Source organism: Amblyomma maculatum, chromosome 10 (assembly GCF_055883805.1).
Source record: "Amblyomma maculatum isolate TAMU_Amacu chromosome 10, ASM5588380v1, whole genome shotgun sequence".
Lineage (NCBI taxonomy): Eukaryota > Metazoa > Arthropoda > Arachnida > Ixodida > Ixodidae > Amblyomma > Amblyomma maculatum.
The window spans coordinates 63,309,388-63,326,266 of NC_139353.1; the positions used below are offsets into that span (position 1 = coordinate 63,309,388).

A 16,879-nucleotide genomic window follows, 5' to 3' on the forward strand; every position below is an offset into this window, starting at 1 on the left:
TCAGCGCAAAACTTTAGTTACGTCGGCTTTCCTTCGTGAATCAAAAATGGAGGCTACACTCAGCGATATAAAATGAAATCGAAGTTCATACAAACCTATGTACAGCCTTTGTCAAAAGTTTAGAGCCCAGAGGGTTTGCTTTTAAGGCGTATGTTATGACTTCTTTAACAATCATGGAAGTCCTAGCCATTGGAGAGGGTAGGACGAAAACTGTTCTTGCCTTCAGCAAGTTTGGAAACCTGGAATGAATTAGAGCCACAGAGTATGGCTTAGAGGTAGGCCCACTGGGCCCTAAGCTTTTCACAAAGGATGTACACCCCACGTTAACCTCGTTGTGCAAAACATTACTAGCAGGTGTCCAAGGCAGCGCAGCCGATACGCCTCTTTACGTAAAAAGTAATCGGATAATCGTTACGGGAAAGTCCATAGTAGAAGTTCGGCGATCTATTTGACATATAGAATGCTTCACCGAGGGTGAATTTCACAAAACGCTAACAGCAATCCTTTCTTTCGCATGGTATTTGCAAGCGGATATGCGCACCGATCCCTTGAATGGTAGCAATATAAGAAATATAAATAATAATTTATATACCCGGGTTCCACATAATTTGGCTCGACTTTACTATTGTACAGGTACGGTTGAAATCACGAATATTCAAAGGTTACTTCAACGTTCAATATATAATGGCGTTTATTATTCGATCTTGCGACCCGAGTTATGCTTTATGTGAGCATGAATGTAGGGAACTTGGTGCTCTGTGGGAATGTAAAACCTAATTTGATACACCCGGATTCGACAGAACCAGGCCCGACTGCGATGAAAGATTTCTGTGCTAAGACTTTTAATAATCTTATATTATTTCAAGGTGCAGTTTTACCAACTCTTAATCAAGTGGCTGTCCTTTATGCTTTATTTCAAGATCGGTGAAACGTAAACGCTCAAGTAACCAAAGTAGCTCAACAGAGAGATTCTGAACATAAATGCAACAGTGAATACAAGGGCGTGCTAGTAAAATGTGGTAAACGATAATTCGCTCTTTCTTGATTTATTGGAGTTAAAAGCACCAACGTTTAGATTCACAGTTGTTCAGCGGCACGTGGTACCTAGCGGCTGCACTAGTGTGGCCGATAGACTACGGTGTTAAACAAGACCTGACAGTGGGTGACACACAACAGCTGGACACAGGGCTACATTTCGACAAAGCGTGCAGGACATGACGCTCTAGGTTCAGGTGAGGAGACCGAACATTACCTTCCTCGAGCTTCGGCTCCCCGAGTTCGATATAGAGGACGGCGTCTTTCTCGTAGGATTCGTTGTCGATGACAAAGAGAGAGAATTCCTTGCTGCGTTGGGAAAGGAAAAAGAAAGAAGAGGGGAAAAAAGAAGCATCAGTCCTTGAGCACGCTATAAAAAAAAAAACAGCATTTTAAATTCAACTTCATTCCAGTCAGGCATAGATAACGCAGTGGGGTTGTTAGGCCACATAATGACCACATAATAAATTCTTAGGAATGTTTTTATTTTCACCTCTTTTATTTACCTAACAAAAAGACAAGGGTAAGGTCGCCCCACTATTTGTAGCGGCAATGAGAACCGATATCATGGGAAATTTGGGCCTACTGTAGATAATGTAGCAAAAATGTTAAGCTAAAATATGAGTGTGTGCTAACGTGAGGCGAATGCATGGAAATTCCTCAGCGACGACCTAGCAATTGCACATCTTTGTCACTTCTAACAAGGAGATTTTCTGGGTTAAGTTTTAACGAAAAGTGGCAGCAAGAAACGAGCCAGTTTCAAAGAACCCACACAACAAAGGCGTCTATATAATATCATCAAATGAATTGCTGACGAGCATGATACACATGCATTTTGTTAAGAACTGCGCAATAACAATAGATGATATTTGAGAAAAATAGAAAATATGTGCCCTTGCTGATCATGATGAGCATGAAAAAGCCACCGCTCTTCATTTCAAGAACACATCAAATCGCGAAAACGTTTTTTTAAATAGAACTTTCAAACTCACTGTGAAGTCATACACTAATATTTTGGACTAGTATTTCAGTTGCACCTTCTGGAAGTGATCATTAAACTTCAGAGACCAGTGAATGTATGTAATCGGCACACACTGGACACATTCTAAAACCGCATATAATGATAAAGCGATAATGCCACGAGAACATGGCGCTAGGGAAAAGAAACCAGCATTATATTTCGTGCTACTCCTATATTATCCTATACCGACAATAAATGGGTTCCGTTTAACGCTTTGATCTCATGCATACACAAGAAATAACAGACGAATGATTGGCACTAAAGAAAACGTAATGCGCTCCTTCCGTCACGTCACTTGCAAGCTCCCGCGTGGAAGCAGCAATGAGGTAGCGTGACGGATATGTCTACTTAGAATCCTCAACTGCTTTCGGCGTATATGCAAAAGCAGACGTATTTAATCTAAATTACTCATCAGTTTAGCCGAGCAGTCTTGGTAGCCTTGGTCAGTCGAATGCAAGAAGCGAGTGCGCTGACGGTGGTGCAAACACAGTACCAGACAGTTCGGCGCATGGCGTGAAAACCACATACGAAAACTAGCATACCCTATCAGAATAAAATATTGATTGATTGATTGATTGATTGATTGATTGATTGAAGATCAGTAGTTTTGTTTGACCAACCGTCGACATTAAAAGCATATGAAAAGCGCGAGCAACAGCTTGTGCGAAATAGCAAAAGTAGGAACATGGGTGTGCTCAAATAAAACAGATAACGAATTACACAAACCATTTTGCGCACTCCAAAAAGATACAAACGATATAATATTTTCAAAAAGGTTCTCTGTGGTCATGTCTTGAACAGATTGTAATGTCATAAGCGGAAAAAAAGTTGTTTCACTGAGAGTGTTTTATATACATGCACGCTTTTCTCTTAGCACTTTTGGGCATTAAAAACTAGCCCAGCTTTAGCAACGTTACTGTCGTCGCCGCCAAGAGTACAAGTTATTACAATAGCAGTGCCTATTGTATATTCATCCAAGGCCAGTATGCCAGGCGACCTGCAATGTGTCTGGGGCTATCTGTTGCAACAGCAGCGGAAGTCATTGGTTCAGTAGACACGGTTACCACGGAGCGCACCCCAAATTTTATTTGAAATGTTTTTCTCTGAATTGTCTTCTCTATGCTCGTGGCAGTTCTTGAGTTTCAGTTGGAGCCACTTGACAGGCCCGGACACATTTCTTCTCTCTGACATGCAACATCAGTAATAGCAGGGTAGCAGTAGCAGCAGTGCTGTCTACTCACTTTCTCACGCTGAGGCACTGGGTGGACAATACGTCAAAAGCGTTGAGTGTATTTCAAGAATGCACTTCTCAATTGCAAGTATGCCCAGAAACGAGCTTGTCTCTACACAAAGGGTGCAGAGACGTGCGAAAAACATGTCAAGTTCTGCACCCGCAAATGCAATCACGAGGGCGCGTAGTCAAGCCTTCACACGCGTGCTAATACAACAATTGAGAGAATGTTTTGAACCAATGCAAATCCTAGATACAGAAGCTATTCAAAAATGACAGCTTAACATGTCAACCTTCTAAACCAATAATCTCATCAGTAGTATAGTTTTGAGCGCTGAACAGAGATGAAAAAAAGGGTGGCGTGACCGAAAGCAATTTGTTTTGAAGTAAGGTATGTTACCACAGTACAAAAGTGCCATTCAGTTTTACCGGTAGGCCGAACATGCTCGTTTGCGTTTTTTTGTAATGCAGTGAAGAAACCAAGGAGAACATAAGAAATAGAACATTCTCCACGTAAACAAACGAAATGCGGGAAATATTTGCACAAAGTGCGATCAAGCAGTCAACACAATGTGACTGGCCCCAAAGGATTCTGAACGGAAGCTGGCCATACACTACCATGTCAGCAGCAACACATCACGAGAAGCTCACGCAGGCTACATTTACCGATCAGGTGAAAAATTCAAAGGGCAGCGAGAAGAAAAAGCGCAAATCATTTCTAGTGCATGAAATGAGCGTCTAGCGTAGCGATTGTACCGAGAGGCGTTCACAAACCGTAGGACGCCGCTGAAAGGGACAAACACGAGGAGACAAGCAACAACGGCGCCTGCGACATCTAGTTTGACTTGATTTGAATATCGATCGAGTAATGTTTATGCGCCTTCAACCTCGTGCCCAAACTGGTACGGAAGCATTGTGGTGGGTAGCAACGCGGCACTTCGTTTAGCAGGACCGCCGTTCCTGCAACATTTCCGGAGAGGCCGGCGTGAAAAAGCCAATGCGAGGCAAGACAAAAGTTGTTCCTACTTGACTGCCTGAATCGAGCGCCGCTGAAAATTCGAAGAGGGCAACTTTGAATTCCTAATACTGTCACAGAACTGGACATTTTGCTCAAAGCTGTTTTTTTTTTTCTTTCCACGTGTTCTACTATGCTACAAACAAACTCCTCTTTCTTATTTATATAAAATTTCAGAGCTACTTATTTCTCTAATGCAAAGTTAATTCTATTCATAAGCATGAAAAGAGCAAGGGTTGACAGCATCAAATGCATGCTTGAAAGCAATCAGAATATGGGCATGTGTGGAAATCTGCCCAGGGCCACTCAGTGCTTCCCTTTGTTTGTCGCCAAAAAAAAAAAAAGAACAAAAAAGAAGACACTTAAATATTGTTTTTTCTTCTTTCACTTCAAAGCGACTGGCGCGAATATATTTTATTTCAATGAATAAATTGATCATTAAATGAAAACAGACAATGAATGTCCAAGGGGACGGGCTGGTACCTACACCTGGTTGTCAATGCTTATCTTTCTTAATTGGAGCCGAACCACCGCTGCTTATACGTTCAAATGCTTCCAATATCAACCTGCGCCACTTTTTATCGATCTTACAGCTTACGCGATGCGATAGATGCCCTAAATAAAAATAACCAGGTGGCGCATTGTTCGCACACAAAAAAGAAGGACCAGCACCGACACCAACTTCTACCTATTTGTAAAAGCAGTTGGTAGATGGCACCTGTGCTCGTTGTCTTTCCTTTTGTGTACTGCCCCTGTGGTTCTTTGCGTTGAATGATTTGCACGGACCACTAGCCAGTGAAGCAAAATAGGTTATGGTTGGTGGCATATATTAGGAGAATAAAAGAAGAATCAATGTCTTAACTAGATTGTGCCGTCCCAGTCCAACCAGCACAAGGCCAACGATGTGTGATTGGCGGTTAATCGACCTCAAATTGAAAGGCGGAGGTAAGCTAGAGCCTAACGCCGTGAAAGTCTCGCCTCTAATCAATGAACAGAGTTATACCCAGCAGGAAAGCAATGTATACATGCCCAGCCTTTTGATTCGCATTCATGCCCTCTTTTTTTTTTTTGTCGCTCCCGAAAGTTTCCGGATCGCAACCTTTTCAAGCAAGACTTTCCCACTACGTGAGGACTGAATGAAAGAATGAGCAGGTTGATACTGAATGATCTATACAAGGCGCATAAGGAAAAAAAAAATCTGCTGAGCGAAGCAATCGAATTTTGATACAGTGATTCGCTGTTAAAGTTATATTCGTTGGACCGAAGCGATCGCCTATGACGGTCCGGGGTACACTTTTTGAAAAACAAAAAAAGCCCTTTGACGCTTGTTCCTTGCAAGAAGCGGGAGCATGGCATCATAAATAAAAAGTTCAAGCTGGAAATTAGAAGCTCTAAATTTGCGTAATTGGAAGACCCGAATCTTTGTTTTAAATATTTTTAATGAACACTAAACAAGTAATTTCTTCGCACTACAACGGATGCTACAATATTACTATAGCATCGCTTCGCTGGTTTTAGTTCACAATTCACTTCAAGCCATTGTTCAAAACTTGCAATAATAAACAGGTGGCCAAGTTAAACGAACACCATTTTCGCTTTTAATGCGCACAATAAACACATGTTACGCTGAAAGAACTAGCCATAATTTGCAGAGTATAGCCTTCGCCTGCTATCAAGATCATATCAGTAAATATCGGTTCAGAACAACAAGAGTTTGATTATAGGCGAAGTCTTAATCCTGTGACCGTGAAGGGTGGTGCAATACTGCACGCTCGCTCGACAGCCGTATGGTGGTCCTTCGAGTCCGAGCCAGAGCAACTACCCAAAAAGAAACTGAAGGGTAGGAGATGCCTGTGTGGTGTGCCTTGAGTCACGGGTCATATGCTTCTGTAACCATCGCGACTGCCAAAACCTTGCATCAGTTCTTGACTTCTTTTCGTGCGTGTCAAATAAGCTGGAACGTCATACCTTCCCGCTGCCGAAGTAGGTTTAAATCAGCAAAATGAAAACCCATCGCCTCAAAGAAGCACCTAAAAGCCTAAGTTATGATTATTATATAAACTGCACAACCATATTCTTATCAAGGTTGTCACTGGAGAATTCTTTGACAGAATGGAGAACCGAAACTCTGTTAGCTGCAAGCTGAGTGTACCATACCATTCACTATTAAAACGAACATGCGATCGCGTGCGCTGCTGCACTTTGTGAAGCGGTACCGCGATAGCGGGCGACAAACGATGTCACAAAGCGCAAGCCTAGTACGTAGCACCACCTGCTCTTCCCTCTAATTTTCATAATACCGCCCATTCTCACCAGTTGGGGTTGGCAGTGCTTCACAAAGCATGTAGGCTACGCGATAGCATCTTTCCTTTAACAGTGGACCGTAGTGTACATATTTGTTCCCTGATATTAAAATAAAGGTAGGATTGTAACAACGTAACTCACCGGGCTTTATTGGCGAATGATTTGAGGGTTTTGTACTATAAGCTAGCTTTGCGCTGAATATAATTAAAACACCCGAGGTAATACTCAGTGACGACACACTAGGAGTTTAACAAGGAAGTTCTAGAGGCACATGAATCTAGGACATCTTTATCCTCCTTCTGAGGAGAAACTACTGAAGATACGACGACAATACCGACCATATCATTCGGCACAAATTAACAAGCGGAGTTAGACAGAGGCACGCAATTGTTAATTTAGGCATTCACACGATTCCGAGATCCGCCCATCTCAACCATTTATTAGGGCTCTAATGAATGCTAAAATACTCCGTATACAACATAATCATGCAGGAAAGGCAACTTGATAAGGTAACGTAATTATTGAAGGCAAGCGTCTTCCCACCACGAGAAAAAAAACGCACGACATAACTGATATGCTTAGGGTGTCGAAACGTCCCGGAACGTCTCAAGGCCTTTTCTTGCATCTCGTAGCTCTCTTCTACTTGCTTGCTCCTAGTTCATACCGAAAGGAAGTAAAGCAACCCACGGTGGCGAATAGAAAGATCAAGAGCCGTAACCTGCAAAGCGTACATACAACAAAAAGGAAGCAACCTATTCTCTCGCATATGTTTGCTACGAAAAGAAAGAAAAAAACAGAACGAACTTCCAGAAAAGGCGTTCACTGCAGCCAGATGGCATCTTATCTCTCCTCTCTAGATCACGCTTTCCGGCTCTTTTCACTTGAATTCCACGCTGAACAGAAGCTCCTCCTCCAACTCAAAGGAGATCAAAATGACTCCTCCAAACTGATCTCCTGTAAGATGCATGTATAAAACTCCAAAAGTAAAATAGAACCTTGAGGACAAATCTGAATTCAGAAGAGCGCGAAGCGAATTTATGACCCACCAGAAAAAGCCAGCCCAGAGAAGTAGCCAGGCTCTACGAATCCATAAAAAAAAGGAGACAAATGCTAGATAGAAAAAATAAAAAGGGCTTGGAGCAGATGGAGGGTGCGGCTTGCTAGAGCTGAACGTTGGGAAAGGCATAATAAATAAAGCCGATTTCCGCCGCTGGGATAGGCTACCAAAGCCTAGTAACCGGCGACGACAGAATCGAGGAAGGAGATGATTCAACGTGCGGAGTGGGAGGCACGTTCTATGCGCGGCCACGGTGCCACTCTGCGAGTTATCTGCGCTATACGAAATATTGATTGTAGTTATTCTCACGTACTGCAACTTAATAGAGTGTGGTTGCAGTGTACTTCGTGGGACATCCCCCCCCGTTGTGAACGAAACCTCAAAAACTATAGGAACGTTGTCGTCTTGCGTCTGCCCTGTCGTTTTCGCACTTTTCTTTCCTATGGTACTGCGGCTCCGTAAGAACCTGTGGCAAAAGTAATGAATAGAAAAGGGACCTTGCTTCTCAAGGAATTATATGTGATTTGAATGATTGTTTTTCGTGGGATGATGTGAGTGAGAAAGTAAATACTATCACATCCATTCTTTGTTTTTGAAGAAAACAGGGACATTATTTACTCATGGAGAAAATTAAATACCTGGCAACCTAGTTGCGACTTGAAAAACAAGTGCCTCATCAATATGTTCAATGGAATCTCACCATATACAGCAGGTCTGAATTTGGTGTAACATTATTTATTAACATCTAACAGAACCGGCCGACAACGTCACAAGCGCTATACAACACCAACTTGAAGCAATATGTCTGCGCTTATGTGTGCATTACCGTTTAATTGATGTTTTCTTTGACAAAAAAAGTATCAAATATTCAAATCCACGCATTCCACATTCCAACCTCAATATATCGCGTCTAAAAGAATGCTAAAAACTGGAGAAAAGTTATAAACTCATTTCTGAAAGCTTTGACCTTGCCAGCATCAACGTCTGTGCTTGGTAATTTTCCCTGAGTACAGTGGCGTTAGACAACAACATCATGGCCTTCTTTAAACCAAAACTTAAGTATATGCTCTAGATTATCTCGGGATGATTATATATGTACAACACGGGTGGGCTACTCTTGCGTCGTGGGCATAGCTTCTTGCTGTCTACACATTGCGTCGTGTGTATTGTTTAAAATGCAACTAAATAAAAACACATTTGCACGCAATTAATCGCACTCCACACATTTTTCACAAATTCTTCCACATTGCGAAACAAGTACGCCTGCCCAGCACTGTTGGAACAATGCAAAAATGTGCAAAACACTCAACAATATAACGTCAGTTAATCATAACAAACGAACTGAAGTCCACAATTTGCAGCATAAAACCTACCGCGAAACATACAGCAGTTGATCTTAGTATCCACAACATAGATGTGTCACTTCTTCGACGGCGTGCCTAAACCAAGCTCAAGATAACCCCGCCTGCCGCTAATTGTAATAGTGGGTATCTACACAGAGGCCTGAATTGTAGTTATCTCGCTAATTATATATGGATTATGGAATCTAAGGCCTGTGGCAAGGAAACAACCTCATCTAACCGCTTCTTGCAGAGGCGACTTGCGTAGGGTTCCAGCAATTTATATTTCTGATCACACTCAGTTACCTTTCCAGTGCCGCTGATTTATAGTGATCAAAGAAATTTCCGTCCACCCTTAAGTGTATGGAATGACAATGTTATTGGTTCCGTTTGTGAGCTCTTCTACTGAATCCTGGTTAGCGGGCACAGATTTTGCTATTCGCCTAGTAATCGTGTTTGTTTTTTCTTTGATATCTCAGACATACTTGTTGGCATACTCATTGGCATCAAGCCGTACGAACGTGCCTACGCAGCCTAGCTGCAGCACGTGTGCCTATAAGAGAAAGCGCCCTGAAAGGCTCATTTTGATCTGACCCTCCCACCTGAAACCAGACGCCGAGTTGGCAGTTCTTGCTGAATTGGCTATTTCTTGTGGTCTTTGATGCCAGACAACCCTACGGTAAGTTTCAGGCTATGCCATTCATCAACTAGCAAGTCGACACCTATTCTGGTGAAGAATGGGGCCTTTAAAGGGCCCACGAAAAGTTATTATCTAATCTAGAAAACGCAAAATGAACACGAGGAGCAGGTACCCAAATAATCCCTTCCGTTGCCGATCGGAAATGATACTCCTCCTCTCTCTCCTCAACTCAGCCCACGCTAGAGCGTAAGAAAACAAAGAAAAGAAGTCACGGCCAGCACGTCCAGCGACGTCATAGGGGAGGCTTGAACGCGGGGCTGTGTCACCCAAACCGGTTTCGAGCAGTTGACAGCACAACGTTTTTAAATTTATCAGAAAATTATAAGCTCTAGGCAAATCTTTTAAATTTAAATCGAATACTCACAATTACCAGCTCTATGGGCTTCTTGCGTAAGATTATTCCCGCAAGTCGCATTTCAGGGGCGTTTAACACTACCCAGCTAAAAACGCGCAGACACACCTACGACGAAATAACCTAATAGATTGTTAAGAATAGCCAGGCTGTAATTATTAAACTGTAAACCGTAGAACTAAATCTGAGACAGAAAACTTGGAAGATACTCGGGGCTGTGCCTGACACAGTCCTCATCATAACGCCTTATCGGAACTCAATATTGTCTGGTGCAAAGCAGTGTACGATTGCTCCGTACTTAGCTGCTATAGCCTCTGTGACCCCTCCTGGCGTTAGGATACAAGAATGACAGGCACGCTTCGAAGCGCAGTCAGAAATTTCAGCAGGAGTTTCAACTGCCGGAATCAAGTCGTTACGCCAACAGTGCCCGAACAAAGTACAAGTGAAAAAAAAATATTGAAAAGATACGTGGCAACCCGCTAGATAGAGTGGCAAGAAAAATTTTCTAAACGATATACCATAAGAGGATTTCTCAGATCTGACAAAGCGACCCAGTTAGCTATGAAATATGAACATCGCGGAATTTTTCAGGTATGAGGAATTCAGGTCAGCCACATTATTCTTTCGTAGATGTTAGGCCCAAGTGATCATTTGTCGCCAGTCAATTGAATTTGTGCATAAATATTTTCAAGTTTGGCATTTGGGCGATGAGCACGTTTATTTTTTCTTTTCCCGTTCTTCAGTTTTATCTCTCAATTTTTGACAGAGTAATGGCAACAGATTTAAGGCCGAACAAGATATTGAGATGAACTCCTGCGTGATTTTCATGTGTACTTGCAGATTCGGACGGTTGCCCTTTGTTTCATGCAATATTCTGATACGCTACCATAGGGTATGGTATGACATGTTATGTTATGTAACCTTAGGTAGGTATGGTACGGTATGGTACGGCATGGTATGGTATGGTATGGTATGGTATGGTATGGTATGGTATGGTATGGTATGGTATGGAATGGTATGGTATGGTATGGTATGGTATGCTTTGGTTTGGTATGGCATAGTATGGTATGACATGGTATGATATGATATGATATGGTATGGTATGGTATGGTATGGTATGGTATGGAATGGTATGGTATGGTATGGTATGGTATGGTATGCGTTGGTTTGGTTTGGTATGGCATAGTATGGTATGACATGGTATGATATGATATGATATGATATGGTATGGTATGGTATGGTATGGTACGACACGGTAAGGACGGTATATGTTATGTTATGTTAAGTAATCTTATGGTTGGTATGGTACGGTATGGTACGGCATGGTATGGTATGGTATGGTATGGTATGGTATGGAATGGTATGGTATGGTATGGTATGGTATGCTTTGGTTTGGTTTGGTATGGCATAGTATGGTATGACATGGTATGATATGATATGATATGATATGGTATGGTATGGTATGGTATGGTATGGAATGGTATGGTATGGTATGGTATGGTATGCTTTGGTTTGGTTTGGTATGGCATAGTATGGTATGACATGGTATGATATGATATGATATGATATGGTATGGTATGGTATGGTACGACACGGTAAGGACGGTATATGTTATGTTATGTTAAGTAATCTTATGGTTGGTATGGTACGGTATGGTACGGTATGGTATGATATGGTATGGTGTGGTACGGTATTTCAAGGTATGGTATGGTATGGTATGGTATGCTATGCTATGCTTTGGTTTCGTTTGGTACGGTACGCTATGGTTTGGTATAGTATAGCCTGACATGGTATGGTGTGGTACGGTACGGACGATATGATATGTTATGTTATGTTACGTAATCTTATGGTAAGTATGGTACGGTACAGAACGGTGCGGTATGTCATGGTATGACATGTTATGGTATGGAACGGTATGGTGTGGTATGGTACGGTAAGATATGGTATGGTATGCTATGCTATGCTTTGGTTTGGTACGGTACGGTATGGTTTGGTATGGTATGGTATGGTATGGTATGGTATGGTATGGTTCGGTACGGTACGGTATGGTATGGTATAGTATAGTATGCCATTGTAAACTGAGGTATTGTATAGTATGGCGGTGCGGTGCTGTGCGATGAAGTGCGATGTAGTTATAAGCTTTCACGTCTCACAGCGCCATTGGCTACTACGTCCGCCGAAGTGTAGGGCTCGAGATTGATTTCAATACCTGTAGTTCTTTTATGAGCTTTGACATCACATAGTGCATGAAGGCTTTGCGTTTAGCAAATCAAGGTACTAAGAATACTCACTGTTTTGTAGACGCGAATCTACAAAACAAATAATTGATTGCATTTTCTTGCGTAAAAACCTCAGTCTTGAATGTGAAAAATATCATACTCTTCTTAGAAGACACCATCACATTGCTCTCTTAAAGAATGCGCAACAGACACGTTGCTCAAACACTTCTACATTTCGCATCCATTCAAAGTGGCCTATGGGACATAGTTTGAATGTCGGTCATTGTGCTTAGTAGCAGGATCCATAAAAGTGCCTTGACATGGCAGTGTGTGAGTGTCAAATTTCCCGAAAATTAGTACGATTAAATACATTTAACAGTTTATAGAATAATAAGCACAAGAGGCATTTATCGATAACAATTAAATGGATTATGGTATGAATTCTGGTATAGATTATGGTATGAAATAATTATCTAGATTAGCCAAAAGATATATAAAACCTTAACCTCATCAAGGATAAAAAATAGTAAATAAATAAACTTGGAAGATAAAAGTATACCAGGTCAAAATAATGCTGATACAGAATTAGGCGTAAATAATTTTATGACTATTTGGTGGGAAACGTCCATAGAGACTTGTGTAACCTTCGCTTGCATGCGAAGCTCGTATGCTGCTTGTGAAGGCTCCAGATGCACCCAATTTATAACTGCTGGACCTACAATGCCTTTTAGACCGCACCCCATCATCAGACGTCGTTTTTGTCATAGGAGACTGGAATGCTAAGGTCGGGAGTGAAGAAATATCCGGAATTACAGGCAAGTTCGGTCTTGGTGAGCCAAATGAAGCTGGGCAGAGGCTAGTAGAGTTCTGTCAAGAAAACAACCTGACCATAGCGAATACTCATTTTCAACAGCACAAGAGGCGCCTGTACACATGGATTTCACCGGACGGTCTGTACAGGAATCAGATCGATTATATTATTTGCCGGCAGAGATGGAGAAGCGCTATACAAGCACTAAAAACAAGGCCTGGGGCCGATTGTGGCACCGATCATCCGCTTCTTGTTGCCAAAATTAAGCTTCGATTGAGGAAAACGCAGAAAACTAGAAGGCCTTTCAGGTATGATCTGGATCAGATTTCATTAGAATATGCTGTGGAAGTGAGCAATCGATTTCAAGAATTAGATCTAGAAGACAAAGAGCCCGAAGAGATGTGGACTGATGTTCGTGGTATAATACAAGAAGTTGCTACTAAGGTAGTTCCAAAGCAAAAGAAATGCAAAAAAGCAAACTGGTTATCTGAAGAGGCTTTGCAAATAGCTGAGGAAAGGAGGATGGCAAAAGGTATGGGGGAAAGAGAAAGATACAAGGTTCTCAATGCGGATTTTCAGAAAATAGCAAGGAGAGATAAGATTGCCTTCTTGAACATACAGTGTCAAGCAGTTGAGGACAACAGCCAATTAAGGAACACAAGAGCTCTGTATAAGACAATCAAAGATATCAAAGGACGCTTCTGTGCTAAGCTGGGCGTGATAAAGGACAAACGAGGCAAGGACTTCACTGAAGCCTCAGAGATAAAGAAGAGGTGGCAGGAATACACAGAAGAACTGTACAAGAAGGACCCGGATGTGCAAACCCAACATAGGACGGTTGTGATTACTGATCTCGAGCCGGGCATCCTGAAGAGTGAAGTTGAATGGGCCTTAGCCAGCCTTGCTAAGAACAAAGCTAGCGGAATTGATGGTATTCCAGCTGAGTTGCTTCAAAACCTCAACCACGACGCTGTTAACACACTGCATACATTATGTCAAAAGATTTGGACAACCCTGCAGTGGCCACAGGATTGGAGGAGGTCAGTTTACATCCCCATTCCAAAGAAAGGCAGTGCCAAAGATTGTTCCAACTACCACACGATCGCGCTTGTTTCGCATGCTAGCAAGGTGATGTTAAAAATCCTGCAAGGTAGGCTGCAGCAGTATGTGGATCGGAAGCTTCCGGACGTGCAAGCTGGGTTTCGCAAGGGCAGAGGAACTAGAGACCAAATTGCCAACCTTCGCTGGATCATGGAAAAAGCAAGAGAGTTCCAGAAACCCATTTACTTCTGCTTTATTGATTATGCGAAAGCGTTTGACTGCGTAGATCACAGCAGATTGTGGCAAGCTCTCCAAGAGATGGGAGTTCCAATTCACCTCATCTGTCTCCTCAGGAACCTGTATGAAGGACAAGAGGCCACAGTCAGAACTGGGCATGGGCTTACTGATTGGTTTCCGATTGAGAAAGGGGTGAGGCAAGGCTGCATACTGTCGCCCTGCCTATTTAATCTATATGCAGAGTGCATCATGAGGAAGGCCGGTCTGGACGAGTCTTCAGCTGGAGTAAAGATCGCTGGAAAACGCATCAACAACCTTAGATATCCGGATGATACCACTTTAATGGCAGAAAGTGAATTGGATCTCAAGAGACTTCTTATGCGCGTACAAGAAGAGAGTGAGAAGTTTGGGCTTAAACTGAACATTAAAAAGACGAAGATCATGGCGTCTTGCCCTATCAAGTCCTGCAGCATCAATGGACAAGAAGTGGAAGCTGTGACAGATTTTCTGTTCTTGGGCGCCAAGATTACCTCGGAAGGAGACTGCAGCCATGAAATTAGGAGACGCCTGCTTCTGGGAAAGAGAGCAATGGTTAGCTTTGACCGCCTAGTAAAGAGCAGAGACATTAGTCTGCCAACCAAGATCCGTATAACCCGTGCTATGGTCTTTCCAGTTGTGATGTATGGATGCGAGAGTTGGACTGTGAAAAAGGCTGACCGCCGAAGAATTGACGCGTTTGAATTGTGGTGCTGGCGAAGACTCTTTAGAGTTCCTTGGACTGCCAGAAGATCAAATCAGTCGATATTGTCGACCATAAACCCTGACTGCTCACTGGAGGGTCAAATTCTAAAGTTAAAGCTCAGCTACTTTGGTCATCTGATGAGAAGAGAGGAGTCGCTGGAGAAAGATTTGATGTTGGGAAAGGTTGAGGGTCGCCGGAGAAGGGGTAGGCAGCGAACGCGATGGTTAGATGGCATTCTCGAGGCATTGCAGATGAAGCTATGTGATGTTAAGAAGATAGTGAGAGACCGGAAAGCGTGGCGTGACATGGTCCATAGGGTCACGAAGAGTCGGACACGACTGAACGCCTGAACTGAACTTACATAATTTCACTCATATTTGCGACGAAAGCTCACGCATGTGTGGATTTCAATCGCAAGATTTCGCAAAGCTATTTTCATGTTAACAGGATTTAGATGCTAACTCCCCGATCGGGCAATGGCTAGCACTCTAAGGACATAAGAATGCCTTCTCACGGAGCAGTACATAACCCAATTGGTCTACGCATTGCCTGTAAAGCGTGCTGTGCCTTCGACATACCGTGCGTGCAAAGAAGCCCAACCTGCTGAAGGGACATCAGTTGAGTGGTGCGTCTGGAAGAACATGCGTGTCAGTGCGTGCGTATACACATGCGTACCTGCATGCATGTGCGTGCGCGCCTGCGTGTGCATGCGTGTGTGTCTGTCAGTGAGTGCGTGAGAGTGCGCGCGGGCGGGTTGCGCTCCTGCAGGCAATTTGCCTCTCCGATTTGTATAACAAATCATGTTGTGTGCAAGAGGTAAGAATTCTGAAAATAACGCATAAACTCATTTTACAACCGGCATGCTCGTATCGTATAGGAGAGCAGCCAACGTAAACGAAACTCCACTCTAAACATACACGCGTGAAACGCAGCAATAAATACGAGAAACGTTCATCAAAAGCGTACAACCATATTGGAAAAACGGGCTCTCTCGAAGCAGCAAAGCACGAAAATAGACTCTGCCCATCTCTCACTAGAGGTTGATAATGCACAGCTGATATGAATGCTTCTTTGAACAGTCGAATGACAATTTTTTATATAATTTGTCGGATTAAGAATATCATGAAAACAAAAATAATTTATACGGTTGTGTACTCAATCTGTTTTAATCGCTAATCACACTTTTGCAGGAGTCTGCACAAAATTAACAGAAAGCCCCTTGATTCGAAAGGCAGATGGAATCGAACCGGTAACATCGCAGCTGCGACGCCTATGTTTTACAGGTTGCAGTACCACAGTGCAATTAGTCAGCCGTAATTTTCTATAAGCATGAATAAGTGGCTCTGTAACATATTAACAGGTTCACTTCGCTTTCATTTTTGGACCACATTTATTTTAAGGGCAGGGGGGATTTCACCAAACTTATTTTTTATATTACGTAATCCCTCAGTGTGTTTCTATAGGAGCCGTAGCTTTGATAGCGACTATAAAGGCAAATGTGTCGAAAAACAAACCCAAAAAAGCTTCGCTGCGTCACGTGAAAATACAAAGTCCACGATGCGGTCACCGTGGTGGTCAAAGAAGCGAAATGAATAAAACTCGAGAGAAGCGACGGCCCGAAAACAAACAGAAGAGAGTGGAGAACATTGCGAAGAGCTATCATTCTCCATATTTCTGGGCTGGCGCCCGCTAACACGTTTCAGCGGTAACGTACTGCTGTCGCAAACGGCGAGCTAAAGAAGTAGCTTTATTGCGAGAAGGCCCCACCGTCGCC

General features: G+C 42.7%; 1 protein-coding gene across 2 annotated transcripts in view; it reads right to left on the reverse strand.

Annotated features, from left to right (window-relative positions):
- Calx (sodium/calcium exchanger 3) overlaps positions 1-16,879 on the reverse strand; it is a 126,387-nt gene that overhangs the window by 30,577 nt on the left and 78,931 nt on the right. For both annotated transcript variants that reach the window (XM_084582924.1, XM_084582923.1), the window contains exon 5: positions 1,253-1,344. In XM_084582924.1, the coding sequence (XP_084439050.1) occupies positions 1,253-1,344 (92 nt within the window). The remainder of the gene's footprint in view (positions 1-1,252; positions 1,345-16,879) is intronic.